The 16,787-nt window shown below is 43.0% G+C and overlaps 1 protein-coding gene across 5 annotated transcripts in view; it reads left to right on the top strand.

The window, feature by feature from the left end:
* Positions 1 to 16,787, top strand: part of SUGCT (succinyl-CoA:glutarate-CoA transferase) — a 1,155,962-nt gene that overhangs the window by 114,603 nt on the left and 1,024,572 nt on the right. For all 5 annotated transcript variants that reach the window (XR_012799210.1, XR_012799211.1, XM_075586600.1 and 2 more), the window contains exon 8: positions 9,079 to 9,222. Coding sequence is in view for 3 of the 5 variants with exons in the window: in XM_075586600.1 (XP_075442715.1) it covers positions 9,079 to 9,222 (144 nt within the window). In the remaining 2 variants the exon portion in view is untranslated. The remainder of the gene's footprint in view (positions 1 to 9,078; positions 9,223 to 16,787) is intronic.

The following is a 16,787-nucleotide window of genomic DNA, read 5'->3' as shown; positions in this document are numbered from 1 at the left end:
ATGTTCCGCCTGCGGAGAACAAGGCCACCGGCATGTGGACTGTCCACAGATGGATTGTTCCTTCAGCAGGACTGTCGCCTCGGCCTTCACTGGAGAAAATTACAAGCCCTGGCTACTTCCAGCCCAGATTGGGGGAAAAACGTCCAGGCCCTTGTAGATTCGGGCTCTGGGAAAACTCTGGTCTTCCAGGAACTGTTACCGCCTAACGTGTGTTCTTTTGACTCTCCATGGAGTATAGAATGTATACACGGCAATGTAAAACGGTATCCGACGGCCAAAATCCGGCTACAGGTAAAAGGTCAGGAGGCCTACCTCGAAGTAGGAGTCACTCCTTGGCTCCCTGCCCCCGTTGTGCTCGGTCAGGACTGGCCTTTCTTTTCGGACCTAATGGCTCCAGTCTCTCACGTGGAGCCTTATTCTATGGCTCAGGAGAACCCTGGCAAACTGTTCCCCTTCTCGGCAGACCTTTTTCCCAGTAGACACCGGGTTCCAAAGACTTGGAAGCAAAGACGCTCTGACCCACAGAAATCTGGGTCTCAAGGTGACCATTCTAGTAGCCAGAAGTCACAAGTGATGGCTGGGGATGGCCAGAGGGAGGGGGATATGGGCCCTGGAGATTTACCAGACCTATACCTCCCTGATTTTCACCAGAGGCAAAGGGAAGACCCAGTCCTTGCTAGACAGTATGATAAGGTGGTAAAAATTGATGAGCAGATATTGAATGCACAGGAGGTGATAGTATTCCCCCATTTTGAATTATCAAATGACATTTTGAATATAGAAATGAATAGGCAGACACATACAGGGGGAGGTCACCAGACAGATATTGGTTCCCAAGACGTTTTTTAAATCTGTGTTCACTGTAGCCCATACTGTCCCTTGGGGTGGTCACCTTGGCAGGATAAAACATTGGACCGTATTTCATCCCGATTCTATTGGCCAGGGATGCATAGTGAGATTGCTAAGTTATGTGCGGCATGTCCGGAGTGCCAGCTAACTAGTCTGAAGGGACAAAAACCAACCCATTTGGTTCCTCTAACCTTTGTTTCAGGTCCCTTTGGAGAGGATTGGGGTAGACTTGGTAGGACCTCTAGAACCTTCTGCGAAAGGACACAGGTTTATTCTTGTAATAGTTGACTATGCAACAAGATATCCTGAGGCATTCCTCCTGAGAACAGCAACGGCGAAGCAAGTAGCCAACAAGTTGTTGGAGCTGTTCTCACGGGTTGGAATTCCCCAGGTTATGTTGACAGACCAAGGTACAAATTTTATGGCTAAACTGATTCAGGATGTCTTAAAATTACTAGAGGTCAAGTCTGTTCGGACATCGGTCTACCATCCACAGACTGACATATTGGTGGAAAGATTTAACCGAACTCTAAAAGGGATGCTGAGGAAATTTGTAGATTCAGAGAAGAGAGCCTGGGATGAACTTCTCCCTTTTCTGCTGTTTCCAGTGCGGGAAGTTCCCCAGGCCTCCACGGGATTCTCTCCATTTGAACTGCTGTATGGCCGCCAACCCCGAGGTATCCTAGACCTCCTAAAGGAGTCCTGGGAGGAACAGCGGTCCCCTTCTAAGAATACCCTGCAATATGTATTGGACCTTAGGAAGCGCCTAGATGTGGTCAGGCATTTTGCTAGGGAGAATCTTAGATCAGCCCAGGACAGTTAGGAGAGACATTACAATCAAAATGCACGTACAGTATGAGAATGTTTCACCCGGGAGATCAGGTGATGTTGTTGTTACCCAGTTGTGACAGCAAACTCCTAGCCAAATGGCAGGGCCCATTCGAAGTACCCCGCCGCACGGGTGATGTGGATTGCGAGATCGCTCAAACAGGGTCTAGGAAGGGTAAACAAATTTACCATGTGAACTTGCTGAAACCCTGGAAGATGCAGCGGTCTCTATTCATCCACCCGGTGGAGGAGGAAACAGACTTGGGTCCTCAGCCCCCACAGGAGAACATTGTGGGTGACGATAAAATCTCAATGGGTAGACAGTTGTCCTCTGAACAAAAAGGGGACTTGTTAGCAATAATTACACAATTCCATGATGTTTTTTCTGATTTGCCAGGGCAAACTAATTTAATTTCACATGTGATCGAGACAGCACCTAGGGTAAAAGTACGTTCCCGTCCTTATAGGTTGCCTGAAAGTCGTAGGGCCCTGGTAGAGAAGGAGGTCCAAGAAATGTTACACTTAGGCGTGATTGAGGAATCATGCAGTGAGTGGTGTAGTCCACTAGTTATGGTCCCTAAACCCGATGGGAAGGTAAAATTTTGTGTGGACCTCCGAGAGGTCAATGCGGTATCCAAGTTTGACGCATATCCGATGCCAAGGATTTACGAGTTAATTGACGCTTTTGGTAACGCAGAATATATTTCCACGCTGGACTTAACAAAAGGATACTGGCAAATACCTTTAGAGGAAAAGTCCAAGTGAAAAACAGCCTTTGCCACTCCCATGGATTTATACCAGTTTGTGACAATGCCATTTGGACTGCATGGAGCCCCAGCCACATTTCAGAGACTCATGGATAAAGTGCTGAGACCCCATAGGGCTCATGCCACAGCCTACCTAGATGACATTGTCATTTATAGTAAACACTGGTGGGCCCATCTAAATAGGCTGAAAGCAGTCCTCAAATCTCTAAGAGAGGCAGGGCTCACAGTCAACCCTAAAAAATATGCCTTAGGTAAGGTGGAAACCAAATACTTAGGGTATGCAGTGGGAGGTGGAAAAGTAAGGCCACTAGCCGACAAGGTAGTTGCCCTGAAAGAAGTTCCGACCCCCCAAACAAAAACGCAGGTATGCTTTCTGCTGGGTTTAGCAGGGTACTATCGGCGGTTCATCCCCAACTACTCGTAAGTTGCAGCACCATTAACGGACCTCACAAAAAAGTGTGCCCCTACACAAGTGGTATGGTCAAGGGAGTGTCAGAGAGCCTTTGAGGACATAAAATGGTGTCTTTCAGAGGGTCCCATCCTTAGAAGCCCAGACTTCAACAGGCAGTGTTTTTACAACAGTTTTAGGAAGTGGAACATCCAATCCTATTTCTGAGTAGGAAATTGTTCCAGAGGGAAAAAAACTACTCAGTGATTGAGAAGGAGTGCCTCGCAGTAAAGTGGGCAATCGAGGCATTACCTGGAAGGAGTCCATTTTACTCTGGTGACGGACCATGTTCCATTGAAGTGGTTAAATAATATGAAGGACTCCAATGCTAGATAGACCAGGTGGTATATGGCCCTCCAACCCTTCTCATTTGAGATTCAGCACAGGCCTGGAAAAGAAAATTCAAATGCTGACTTATTTTCTAGAGAAGGGGTGGATGGTCGGGCTTCAGCCGTGCGTGGCCCCAGCCACACACTAACAGGGGAGGAATGTGACAGGGTGAATGAACGTCACCAGCCATATACCTGCCAAACCTATGTTTAGCCTTGCAGTGCAGCAGTGACGAGGTTATGTTTCAGTTGAGAAGGGCTGCTTAATTAGTCTGACCCCAGCTGCATAATCAAGGTGTTTTAAAACCCCCAGGCTGTACACACATGCAAGCTAGCTGGTCAGGAGACAGGACTGAAATACTGAAGAGATTACTGCAATAAGGTCTGTTTTTCAAAGTACATGTGTAATGAACTGTCTGTGTCCTGCATGCTGAAGAGAAGCTGCCTTGTTTTCTATGCTGAAGAGAAGCTATTTTGTTTTTGTCTGCTGAAGAGAAGCTATTTTGTTTTTGTATGCTGAAGAGAAGCTATTTTGTTTTTGTGTGCTGTATATTTTTAAGGCTCAATAAAGAAGCCTTATCAAGAGAACCCGCGTGTGTGTTTGCATGTACTCTGCAACAATTCCACAGGTGTGTGCTGCTGTGGGATGCAGACGAAATAGTGAATTGTTCTTACCGATATTCTCCTTTCTTCTAGTCCGGCAGCACCTACATGTATTCCCCACCCATTCAGTTGTTTATTAGTAATTGTTTACTTTGTTGTCTGTTGTTGTTTGTTATATCAATCATTGCTCAGATATGACAGTAACCTGGAGGAGATGAAGGAATACTTGTATGGCCACTCCTTCAAATTTAGCCTTCTATCCTACCTAGAGGAAGGAGCTAGTAGCCACAAGTGTGTGTTGCCGTGATTAGACTAGAAGAAAGGATGAATATCTGTAAGAACAATTCTCTATATCCTTTTATTTAAATGACATTTTAAAAAATTCAGTGAAGAGCCTAGTGTAACAAAACACGCGTTAGATCAGGGAAACTGGCTAATACGTATTACACGTTGGTATTCCAAAGGACACCTTTGGACACCCGAAGACAATTAACGACCGGTTTAGGTGATTGGGCCATAAGGGGTCTTATAAAACAGCAACACTTAGTAAATATGGGCCAAGATGCTTCAGTTGCACTGTACAAACTTATCATATCAAGGTTTTTAAGGACCTGCAAATATGAATGCCTGGTTTAACATCTCACAAAAAATTACCATTATTTTTGTGGTTGTGCTGATATTTGGTTGTTGTGTGAAATCTATACTAGTTTTATGTACAGATGGAGCAGTCATTCTTGTTCCCGCTGGCGCACTGCAGTGGGACACACAAATCAACGGCCCATTGGGCGCTGCCGCCGTAACTGCACGTGAAAAAGAGGGTGGGGCTAGTGTGCTATTGTACCCACTGGCACGTGCCAGCAGGTACAATAACGCCTGTTACATCTGTACGGAGATGTGACTAGTACGGTCTTAAGGGTGAGATTGTCTTCTAAATGAGTAAAGGGCCTGCCAGATAGTAATGGTGGCTGAGATGAACCACTTTAGTTTTGATGATGGGGATGGCATTGTCCTACATTCTTAACCACATAGTTACTATATGAGTGATATACCACCCACCTTACCCTTCAATAAAGCAACCATACCTTTTCCTAAAACTATTATTATTTGATTTAGTAGTGACAGTTAAAATGATCAGTGGTCGCCTCTTAAATAGTAACTTGGTTAACAGTCATCAGAGTTTAAGAAAAGGTCAGGGATTAGGGAATGATCAACTAAATCATACAGACATACCCCGGTTTAAGGACACTCACTTTAAGTACACTCGCGAGTAAGTACATATCGCTCAATAGGCAAATGGCAGCTCACGCATGCGCCTGTCAGCACGTCCTGAACAGCAATCCTGGCTCCCTACCTGTACCGAAGCTGTGCGCAAGCGGGGAGACTATAGAGCCTGTTACACATGCGTTATTTATATCAGTTATGCACGTGTATGACGATTGCAGTACAGTACATGCATCGATAAGTGGAAAAAAGGCAGTGCTTCACTTTAAGTACATTTTCGCTTTACATACATGCTCTGGTCCCATTGCGTACGTTAATGCGGGGTATGCCTGTACTAATTGTAATTATGAAAAATAATAATAATATCTTAAATCGATAATTATCAATGCAGGTAGGTGCAACTGTGAATTGAAGTGAATATTGGAGATATTGGAGACCAGTCCAACTTCTAAATACAAACAGGAATTAATGTGTATTCTACTAGAAGCCCTTGATAGGGATATGATAAGCAGACAGGAATATGACTTCATGTACCCGAAAGCTCCAACTGTGGCGACTTTTTACACCTTACCTAAAGTACATAAGAGATTGAAGTCTCCCCCTGGTCGCCCTAGTGTGTCAGGGAACAACTGCCTATCTGAAGGTAGCAGCATTTATTTGGATAAAGGCCTTAGAGACTTTGTGATTAGTCTAACATCTTACGTGCAAGACACGAAAGACACCCTCCAAAAACTTAATGGTGTTAATATCTCCACTGAGACCATTCTCGTCAGCTTAGATGTTGAATCTTTATACACTTCAATTATCCACGAGAATGGTCTTAATGCTGTTACCTATTTCCTTAAAGCTATGGATGGTAGATTTAATAGACATAACACATTTATCCTGGATTTACTCCGTTTTTTGCTTACCCACAACTATTTTGTTTTTGATGGCACTTACTACCACCAGACCCAGGGTACAGCTATGGGGACGGCATGCGCCCCCACATATGCCAACCTGTACCTGGGATGGTGGGAATATGTCCATGTGTTCAATGAGGAACTATCTATGTATACTGACCATATTTTATTATGGATCAGATACATAGATGATATCCTCCTATTATGGGATGGCCCTCAAAATTGTCTACTTGAGTTTGTTGACCATCTGAACAGGAACACCTTGAATTTAAGACTGACAACTGTACTCAGCACTACGTCAATAACTTTCCTTGATTTAGACATATATGTTGACGCAAACAGGAATATCCAAACTAAAGTGTTCAGGAAGAGTACAGCGACCAATAGTTTATTATTGGCACAAAGTCAACATCCTGCCAGTCTAATTTCAGATATTCCAACTGGACAATACCTCCGGTTAGGTAGGAATTGCTCTACCACTCAGCAATTCATCTTACAATCCAAAGAACTACGTGACCGGTTCATTAGTCGTGGGTATAGCATGAAAATTCTCAATAAAGCCTATCACAGAGCTTTACATAGTGATAGGGATTCTCTCTTGTCCTCCAACACACCTAAGAGGCAGGATAAGATTATAAGATGCATCGGAACTTATAACAAAAGATGGTGGGCGATTAAGCGAATCTTTGCCCGCCATTGGCACCTCCTTTTATCCGATACTGATTTGAATAAAGTTCTTGGGCCTAGACCGAATATCACAAGTTGGAGATCTAAGAACCTCCGTGACAAATTAGTTCATAGTCATTATCAGCGTGCAAGATTAGAAACTTGGCTGAGCCCTGCCAAGGGGATGTACCGATGTCAAGGGTGCAAGGCGTGCAAATATGTTATCACAGCCAAGGCGTTTGATAGCTCTGACAATACGCAATGGTTTAATGTTGATAGTTTTATCAACTGCAGAACAACAAACGTCATTTATCTTCTCATCTGTAAATGTGGGAAAAAGTATGTAGGGAAAACTACTAGGCAACTGTGTCGTAGAATACTCGAACATGTCAACTCGGTCAAGCATTCTGCTGAAACACCAGTGGCCAGACATGTCACGCAGTTCCATAATGGTGATATGGATAGCCTTGAATTTATGGGTATTTATCATCTGAAGTGTCCGGCTAGGGGTGGCAATATCGATCAAATGCTATTGAGAATCGAAGCCGAATGGATCTATAAATTGAAGACCAGAAGTCCTTTTGGACTTAATGAAGGATTCACGTACACCCCATTTATTTGATCTAATCCTACATACCACTCTCCCCTTTGCTTCCACTTCTCGTTATTGTTGTTTGGGTTATCGTTTTTTTCTCCAATTAAGAGTTTCGATATACGCCCTTGTCACCGTTGGTTATTATAGACATCATGCACGGTGCATTTCTAAAAGCCATACCACATGTTGCTGTTATCCAGACCATGATATTGTTGAATATTATATCATATTATACATTTTATTATTGTGATTTATTTCATTTTGCATTAGTGACTATATTGCCTGATTTATAAACCCATTTGACCCCTTTTGACATTGGGTTTATTACTTGGTATAATCTACCACACACACTAAATTTATATTGACACTAATCTATTTATGTCACTCTGTGTGTTTAATATAGTGTAATTGTTTATTTTATTTCACTATGTACATGATTACACCTTTTTGCTATAAAACAAGGGGTAACACTGCATGTATCACCCCCACTGCCACTCCACCTATAAAGCTGTTGGCAGCAGTAATGTACTCTGTGTGTCTAGGTACCACTAAGTGGCCCCTATTTGACACTTATTTTGTTTCACATGCATGAGGTTGAGGCTATCAGGCAATATCTTATCTGCCTCATTCTACATGTTTAGTGATGTGTGGGGCAGTCTCCGTTTATCTCTATCACCTTAGACATGCGCAGTACGATTGAGGAATTTAGTGCCTGCAGAGGCTATCAGCCGTGTCATGCGCATTGACAGTGTAACAACATCACTAGCATTTGAGGGATAAGAGAGGCACGGAGTATATCACCTCACACATGCGCATTAACAACCCACGAAGTAGAATTACGAGCATGCGCAGGATATGAGAGGTATGGAGGCTATCACCTTGCGCATGCGCAGTAACAACTTACGATCGGGTTGGCGCAATGCGGAACAACTACCACAGCCCAAAGGATGTTTATGGTTTACCTGTTATGAGGAACAAATAAATCGTAATTCACAGGTACTTTGTGAGTCGTTTAATGAGGGTTTTTCACATTCAGTTCGCATGCGCTCTTCTGCGCATGCGCTTCTAGCGGCGTGTTGTTATTGTCACCATGACAACCGGACGGCATAAATAGCGTTCGCTTCCCCCCTGTATGCAAATTTGTCCCTGACGAAGCTCCATAGTAGGAGGGAAACGCGCGTTGGACGCGTGATTATGTCATCAGTCCCCGTTATGGGGCTGTTTTTAACATAGTGTCTTTCCCAGGTATTCATTAGTGCAGACATATATATATAAAAACAGTGTAGCAGCTAGGGCATCATCTCATTTATTGAGTGTTTCAACGACTATTTACAAGTAGGTTTAGATTATTCCCTGCTGCTGTGTGAGTTAATGCATTCTTTGCACTAGTAATTGCAAATAGTGAGCTCTTTTGGGCTCATCTTGACTGGTTGTACCCTCTTGAGCCTCCAGTACTCCAGTAACATTAATAACTGGAGTATTTATATATTCCTTGGAGAGCCAAACAGGGGTGTATGTATTTACCTTATTTAATCTATTTTTAGCGTTTATTATACCATCTTTTTCGGTAATATATGTTTTAAGTACTGTATATTAAAAGTTAAATTTTACTCCCAGGAGTGTGCATATAAGTGAATTTTCTTTAGGGATACAAACACATTGTATCTCTTATTTTCTCTGATCAGAGTTTAAGACACTAATTTCTCCATCCCACTTCAGCAGTTTTTAGCGTGTACAATGTTTATTTTAATTCGCGTGACAATTGAATCTTCGAAGGACATTCATGTTGGTTTATTAAAAGGTATCTGAACCTGCTACATATCTATAACTTTACAACAAGTGACAAACTGACATGTTTGTGCATCCTTAGGATGGGGAACCTGTGCGTCCAGGAGTGGCTATGACTGATCTTGCTACAGGACTCTATGCTCATGGAGCGATTATGGCTGGTTTAATTCAGAGATATAAAACAGGAAAAGGGATGCACATTGACTGCAATCTACTGTCATCGCAGGTAAACCTTTTAAATAAGTATTTACAGCACTCCCTTATAACAATGTTCAGCTCTTTTCCTTGGAAGACTACAATACAATCATCCCCCAAAAATATTTTTTATACCATAGCACTACCTCTGTAAGTAGTGATGCACTTACTTGCAGAACATAACTGTTACATATGCCTATAATATATATTATCTTTAACTCTGCATGCAATGTCTTGTATATAATGTATACCCTGTTCACTTATGTAACTTATGGGAGAAGTAGCGGCTCAGTGAGTAAAGACACTGACTGGCACTGAGTTTGGAGCAGGGGAACCTGGTACATTTCCCGGTGTTGGCTCTTTGTGATTTTAGGCAAGTCACTTTATCTCCCTGTGCCTCAGGCACCAAAAACATAGATTGTAAGCTCCACGGGGCAGGGACCTGTACCTGCAAAATGTCTCTGTAAAGTGCTACGTACAAATAGCAGCGCTATACAAGAACATGCCAAAAAATAAATAAATGGAACTATGTCTTTGTAACCATGTATTATTTGTCATCATAACTCTAAGCCCAGGACATACTTGAAAACGAGAGGTAACTCTCAATGTATTACTTCCTGGTAAAACATTTTATAAGGAAAGAAAGAAAGAGTCAGTAGAAGCTTACACTGAAGAGCTTTCAGTTTAATGTTACACCTGAGTAAGTCTAACTGCCTGCCCATTGTAACACAAAGCTAAAGTGCGACTTGAGTTCATTGTCAGGTTCACAGTTTACCGATGTGTGCTAATTATTTACAGTAATATACAGCTGTAGCCAGACTTACTGTTGGTCTTGCCAAAGCTGCTCGCGGTTCTGCGATCGTGGCCCTGGAGGGATTAACACGGCAGGAGGTCTGCTCTGGTAGCATGGATCCCATGCAGCTTGATCGCGGCAGACATTGTCCCCAGTGCCGCGGCTGTTTACTTTTTTGGCCGCGGTGCATGGGACAGAAAGTCTTGCTACATCTGTATGAATGTGGTCCCTATACATGATGATTTTACGGAAATAATTAATGTATACAATAGCTTTTGTGGCATTTATATCATATTTTATCGGTTCTTGCCTATACAGTCTAGAGCTTTTTATGTGCAAAATGCTGACTTTTACTGTAGCGTACAGTATACTCTGCTCATCAGTGCTTCCACTGTTCCATTTGTCTCTCACTACAGTAGCAATGTCCACAAACATTTCCATGCCAATATGCTTTCCTAAATCCACTATGTGATTATATATATATATATATATATATATATATATATATATTTATATATATATATATATATATATATTCACAGTATATATACAGTATATATATATATATACACAGTGTATATATATATATATATATAGGGTAAGATATAGTGATGGATAGATATCTGACTGCTTGGAACTTCTGAGACTGAATTGTTGCATCTGCATTAATTATTGGCTGTCCAAGCATTGCTATAATATTTGTCCTATTGTTTATAGATTTTGTATTACACAAAACTGAATGAAATATACTCTTAGTCACATATTAAAACAGCAGTCCAAGCTGCCGGCCCCCCCACTCCTTTAAAATGTGCATCAATACAATCCATACAATGATAAGTAATAAGCTAAATTGAATCCCCGAGCCGAATCTTCGTCGATCGATCACAGGAAAACGGACCGATCGGCATTCATCCAATGTCTGTCAGTGCAGCAGAAGAGGATCAAAGATGCAAAGTTCTGTGAGGAAGATCATGTGACCAGGACGTTACTAGATACAATTGGTGCGTTGCTAGAGAGAGGGCAGGGCTCAAAAAGGGGTCTGTGCCAGAGCTTGTTTCAGAAGAGGAAGGGGATATGACTTTGTAAATGGTTGCTATGGAAAAAACAAAATGCTTGTTACATTATAATGTCATTCAGAGTTTTTTTTTGTTTTTTTATGCTACAAGTATTTTCTCATAGTACAGAACTGATTTATTAAAAAAACAAAAAAAACACACATGTAGGATATTGCTTGGTCTGCAGCTTTAAATGGCTGTCAAACATCTGGCCAAAATTCACTGTGCCTTTGTGACAACAAAAGTGTGATGATATTAGTGTCTTGGAAATTTGAGTTCAATAATCTTTCCATGGCACGCAAATTCAATAATGTTTCCATGGCTGCACATTCTACATAGTTATGGGGAAATGCTGGAATTTGTTAAAAATTGGCAATGGTATTGGCAGTCATCACAAAGAAAAAAAAAAGAAAATAGTCTAATATGTGCCAGGCTGCACTTCACAGAAGTTTGACACAAAAGGGGTAATTTATTAGGGGGCAATAGTACAAATTTGTCATGACCACACTGAATCTCCCATTCAAATCGATGGGAGTTATTATGCGGCAGTTCCGAATCAGCACTGTCACTTTTTCATGAATGACACCCATAGACCCCAGTGTCTTTGAAATAAATAAAAATAAACATGCGGTACGCTGTGCATCTGTTGAGTCTTCCCTTACACTTCTAATTGCACACATCTCTTATGTTTGTGACTCCTGAAGTAGCCATAACCTACATACAGTACAGTACAAAGCATGAACTGGTCATTTGCATATTGCTTTTTTTCTGCCAAACTAAAAAACTAATCAGAATGTCTAAGTGACCTTAAACATTCTGTTCAAGAGCAACATGGACTTCTATTTGATGTCTCCCTCTACTCTGAACTCAACAGTAGTAAATAACAGAGTGCTTCTTAACAAGATTCTTTATTATTTAATTGAGCTTAATCCATATTTATGTGGTGGTTTTCTCTACAAGTTTCACAACGTCTTGTGATACAACTAAAGTTTCCTATGTTGGAAATGGAAAAACAAAGAAAACTCCTGTAACTTCATGAATTTTCTAAAATATGTGTACAATTCTTTGCCATTGCACACGCTTCTCAATACATTTTGTACAAACACTGGTAAAATGAACCGAGGCAACAGTACTTTACAGTATTTATTTACATTTTGTATTTTGGTTATTAATTTTTGGAATGAATCCTTGCAATTCATCTTCCTTTTTCGCAATTTTCTGTTCTATATAGATCTGACTTTTGGTGTTGGTTCTTACCCCTTGTTGGTATTTTATTTATATGTATTTTTATATATTTTTTAATTTATCTTTTACATTTTCTTAAGCTTCTGATTAAATATGTACTATAGCAATATACTAATATTTGGATTACCCGACTATGAATGATACATGTCCCACAGCATGGTAAATTGGTAATGAGGTATAACACGTTTCTCCTTTGAGATATTTAGATTGAAAATGGCTGTTAACATGGGTTTACAATGGTTCTAGAGTTGCCTTTAATTTATACTTCCATAGAAACAAAGTCTGCAGCACTCGTTCAATGATAGTAAAAAAATGTATTCCATATTCCATCATGGAATGGTGGAAAAAGATAAAGATAAGTAGGAGCTTGACAAAGGACTACAGTGTCCGAAACGTCACCCATTGTTTATCCTTTTGGTTACTGATGAAATAAAAAAAAATGTTTTACATTCATTGAGCGAGAGCTGCAGACTTAATTTTTATAGACATTCTCTGCAGCTGGATGGTGATCCTGGCTCTTCCGTGTACACCCTACAGGAAGCTAAGTATAGCTGATATACTTACAGTATATACTTGCATATTATTTAGTGTGCTGCAGATATCTCTATTTTTTGTGTAATTGATATTTCTAGGTAGACTAGTGAAGATATTTGATATGTTTTTTGTAATAAGTTGGGTCTCTGGTAAGAACTGAGATTTGCTCAGGATCTTCGATTATACATAAAATACCTATGTACTGAGTTATTATGAATGAAGATGGTTAATATGATCTAGATGTGTATTTTATATTTAAATTTATTTTGTTTTATTATATTTATTCTTGTCTTTTTATTACAGTTATTATGCTGTAGAAGGGTGGTTTTGTATGTTTTCTCACTTTCTTTCAATATTTCTTGCACTTCTTTTGCAATCTGATGTAATGACATCCCTCATCTGATCTCAGATGGAGAAGGAGTTTATATTTGGTGGTTCTTTGTGTAGTTAGTTGGACTCTATAAATAATTGTATGTGATAATGTTTGTTTAGTCCTGACAAAACACCAAGAACATCAAGAAAAATACAAATGTGAAGACTATTCCAGCCCCAAAACCACAAATAAATTATCTTAGCTACCATCTAAAACCAAAACCCTCCTTACCTGACGTTCTTACAGCGCGCGCTCACGCAGGAGCTTTCTGGACATCGTGGAGTCTGACTCCGCCCCCCCCCTGCTTGTGGCGCGCTTCAGCGTCGTGCAGTGCACACACGTGATGCTTGTGCACCGCTCCCAAGCTGCGTGCCAACTTTTTCAATCATGCCCACCGATCTTCTTCATCTCTCCTCCTATCCTTGTCTCCGCTGAGGCCGCGCCTCCACCCCACCCCCTCTCTCATTGGTCATGCTCACCTATATATGCTCAGCTGTGCCACTTGCACTTTGGCTGAGCATAGTTCTAGTTAGCGCTGTTCTCCCACTTCCTGGTTCCTTGTCCTGCCTTGCCTCGTCTCCAAGCTCCTTGTTTCAGATTGACCTCCTGTGTACCGACCCGACTCTACTTTGGACTCTGCACTTCTGGTTTACGGACCCCGGCGTACCTCTGACCTTCTGCACCTCTCCAATCCTGACTATGGCTTACGGACCTCTGCGCTCCTACTGACTCCAACCCCTGACCACGGCAAAATGGACACTGACCATCCTACCGGCTCCTACCTCAGATCTCGGCAAGTACCTGACCATTCTAATCTCTCCAATCCTGACCCGGCTGTCTGACCATCCACACTCCAGACGTGCCCCCGTGGCTGGGGGTGGCGTTATACCCATTCCCACCTCAGTAACGGGGTCCCGCCTTGATTGTGGTGAGGACAGCGTTACAACAGGAATCTGTTTATTCTTCTGCTCAGCACAGTCTCTAGAGTCAAAGCTCTGGTCTCTCAAACTTCAGATGGTCCTTGGACCTTCACTATGGGTCAAGGGCCTCCGCAGCAGTCCTAGCTCTTCCCTGATCCTGTAGCAGGAACAGGGGAATAGGTAATCACTCACTCCCCTCCGAAGGGAAGAGGACCTGGACCTGCCAGTGCACAGCAGTTCGGTGTGATACCTTGTCTCTATCACGGTAGAGACCCAACTAACAATTTAGAGATGCAACCCCCTTAAGTACAGTAGGAGGAAGGTACCAGATCTGAATCCAGGATTGGGTAGACAACAAACCTGATCCCACCTCCTCCCCTGTCACTAAAGGGTACTGCCTGAGTGGGTGAAACCCATGATTGGTCCCAACACTGCCTGCTGTTACCAGGACTGACATGTCAGAATATGGCAGAATTGTAGCCAGACATGGCAGGACTACACTCTCCCTCTGGTGGAATCCAGTGGACCCTCACTTGGAGTAAAATTTGGTGTACCATCTTCAATTTGATAAACCTGAAACATAGTGATCATAACAGTGTTTGTTACAGTAGTATGCACACATGATAACATCTCCTGCAAAACACAGTACATCATGGTTTAATATGAAACAACAATCATATTACTGCTTATTAATGACCTAGGTCCCTCCCAATGTGGAGAACCTAATTACTTAAAAGTAATGCTGCGGGTCTGGTTTCCTAAGTAGTGCCACAGTACTATCTGGCACAGTGTAACGGATCCGCACCTTAGTTTGCTGCTTACCTTGCCTTACAGACCTGTGCAGTCCTGGAACACTTCCCCTGATATTCACTGCAGCCCCAGCCTGGGTTCACTCATTAAAGCAATGCTGTCTCACGCCCCTTCTGCTATTGGTTCACTGACCTTTAAATACAGCCTTCCCCACAATGGTTCTCTGCCGAGCATAATCCTTCCTGGATGTCACACGTGTTCTGCCACAAGTCTTAGGCTTGTCTCCTGGTATACTAACCTCTCTAGTTCTCTCCCCTAGTTCCTGAGGCCTGCTGCTAGTCTTCATGCAGGGGCCTGTGTTTCCGAGTATCCTGAGGCCAGCTACTACTCTCTACGTAGAGGCCTGTGTTTCCTGCTTTCCTGAGGCCTGCTGCTATTTTCACGCAGAGCCCTGTTCCTGTCTCCTGTGCTGAAGCGGAGGACTCTCCAGTGTTGACTTCAGCTTCCTGTTTCCTGAGGCCTGCTGTCCTTCCATTGCAGAGGCCTATCTACTGGTTCCGGGGGCCTGCTGCTCACTCTTCATTGCAGAGGCCGTGTCCTGGTTCCTGTGCTGAAGCGGAGGACCTCCAGAGTTTACTTCAGCTCCCTGTTTCCTGAGGCCTGCTGCCCTTCCCTTAGCAGAGGCCAGTCTACGAGTCCTGAGGTCTGTAGCTCTCTCTCTCTCCTTGCACAGGCTCGCTCTGGACTCTTGCGCTGAAGCACTGGTTTACCAGTGCTGCCAGGTGGTGTGCCCACTCCGGTCTGCCTATCCCTTCCTGAGACCAGTACCATGGGCCATGGTCGCCGCACACGCAGAACCCGCTCCTGCCCTGCAGCTATTACGCTGAAGCGGGACCTAGTTGACTTCCTGTTGCCGAAACTCCGCTTGGATAACGTTTACCCTGATGTCTCCAATCCTGACCCTGGCTTGTCCACTGATGATGCTGCCTTCTCCAGTCCCGACCCTGCTATGTACGACTACGAACTGCGCAATCCGGATCAGCCTGCGTGGTCTAAGGTCGGTGCTTATACAACCCCACCTCAGCCACGCGGTCCGACCCTGGTTTGTGGCGAGCACAACCGTGACACACAGTAACTGAAAGCACCCTTTTTGGGTGTTGCTCTGAAACGTACTCCACCCTATACTTATAAATGGATCTGCCTACCTTCTACTTAGCCATACAATAAACAATTTGGTCTTCATTATGACAGACTGAGGGTGTACATTGAGGTAATACCTTAGCTACCCCTATTGGTAACTCATACTCAGAATCAGAGGACGCACTAGAGAATCCTTCCAATGTGTCATTCTCCTGACAGCTAAACTCAAAATCAATATCCCCTTTCCACGGTTCATGTAAATAGAGTTCTGATTTCACACGATTTCGGGCACACCTCTCAGTCCTCTTAGAAACCAAGGGTGGCACCAGCTCAGTTGGGGATATATCCGTAGGGTCATGGGCTATAGTGTCCGTCAAGTCTCGATCAGAGTCCTTGGTCTGAGTCCCACCCTGACTGGATACCAGTGATATGCTCACAATATGAGGCTCTGTAACAGTTTGTGGCTTGTGGCCCATTACATAGTCCTGATATCTGTCCATTTGTTTGGGGGTAAGTGTCTTAGTGCTCACCGGAGTTGCAGACTTCTTGTGTTCCAGGTGTGCCGTACATGGCCCATAAAGTGAGCCACACCAGTATTAGTTAAAGCGGTACTTACCAGAGCGGGAATCGGCTGTTCCTCATCCGCCCCGGCAGTCGCCTCTGTTGACGTCATCAGGTTCCAGTCTCACGGGATCCTGATAGAGGTCGATGTCCCGCACCGGAAGTATGTCGACATCCGGTCTTTGATTGGGTGAGTCGTCGTCATCCTCCACGTAGGGATCGCTG

This window comes from Ascaphus truei, chromosome 2, assembly GCF_040206685.1.
Source record: "Ascaphus truei isolate aAscTru1 chromosome 2, aAscTru1.hap1, whole genome shotgun sequence".
Lineage (NCBI taxonomy): Eukaryota > Metazoa > Chordata > Amphibia > Anura > Ascaphidae > Ascaphus > Ascaphus truei.
The sequence above is the reverse complement of the archived record's forward strand: the minus strand, read 5'-3'. Positions and strand labels throughout refer to the sequence as shown.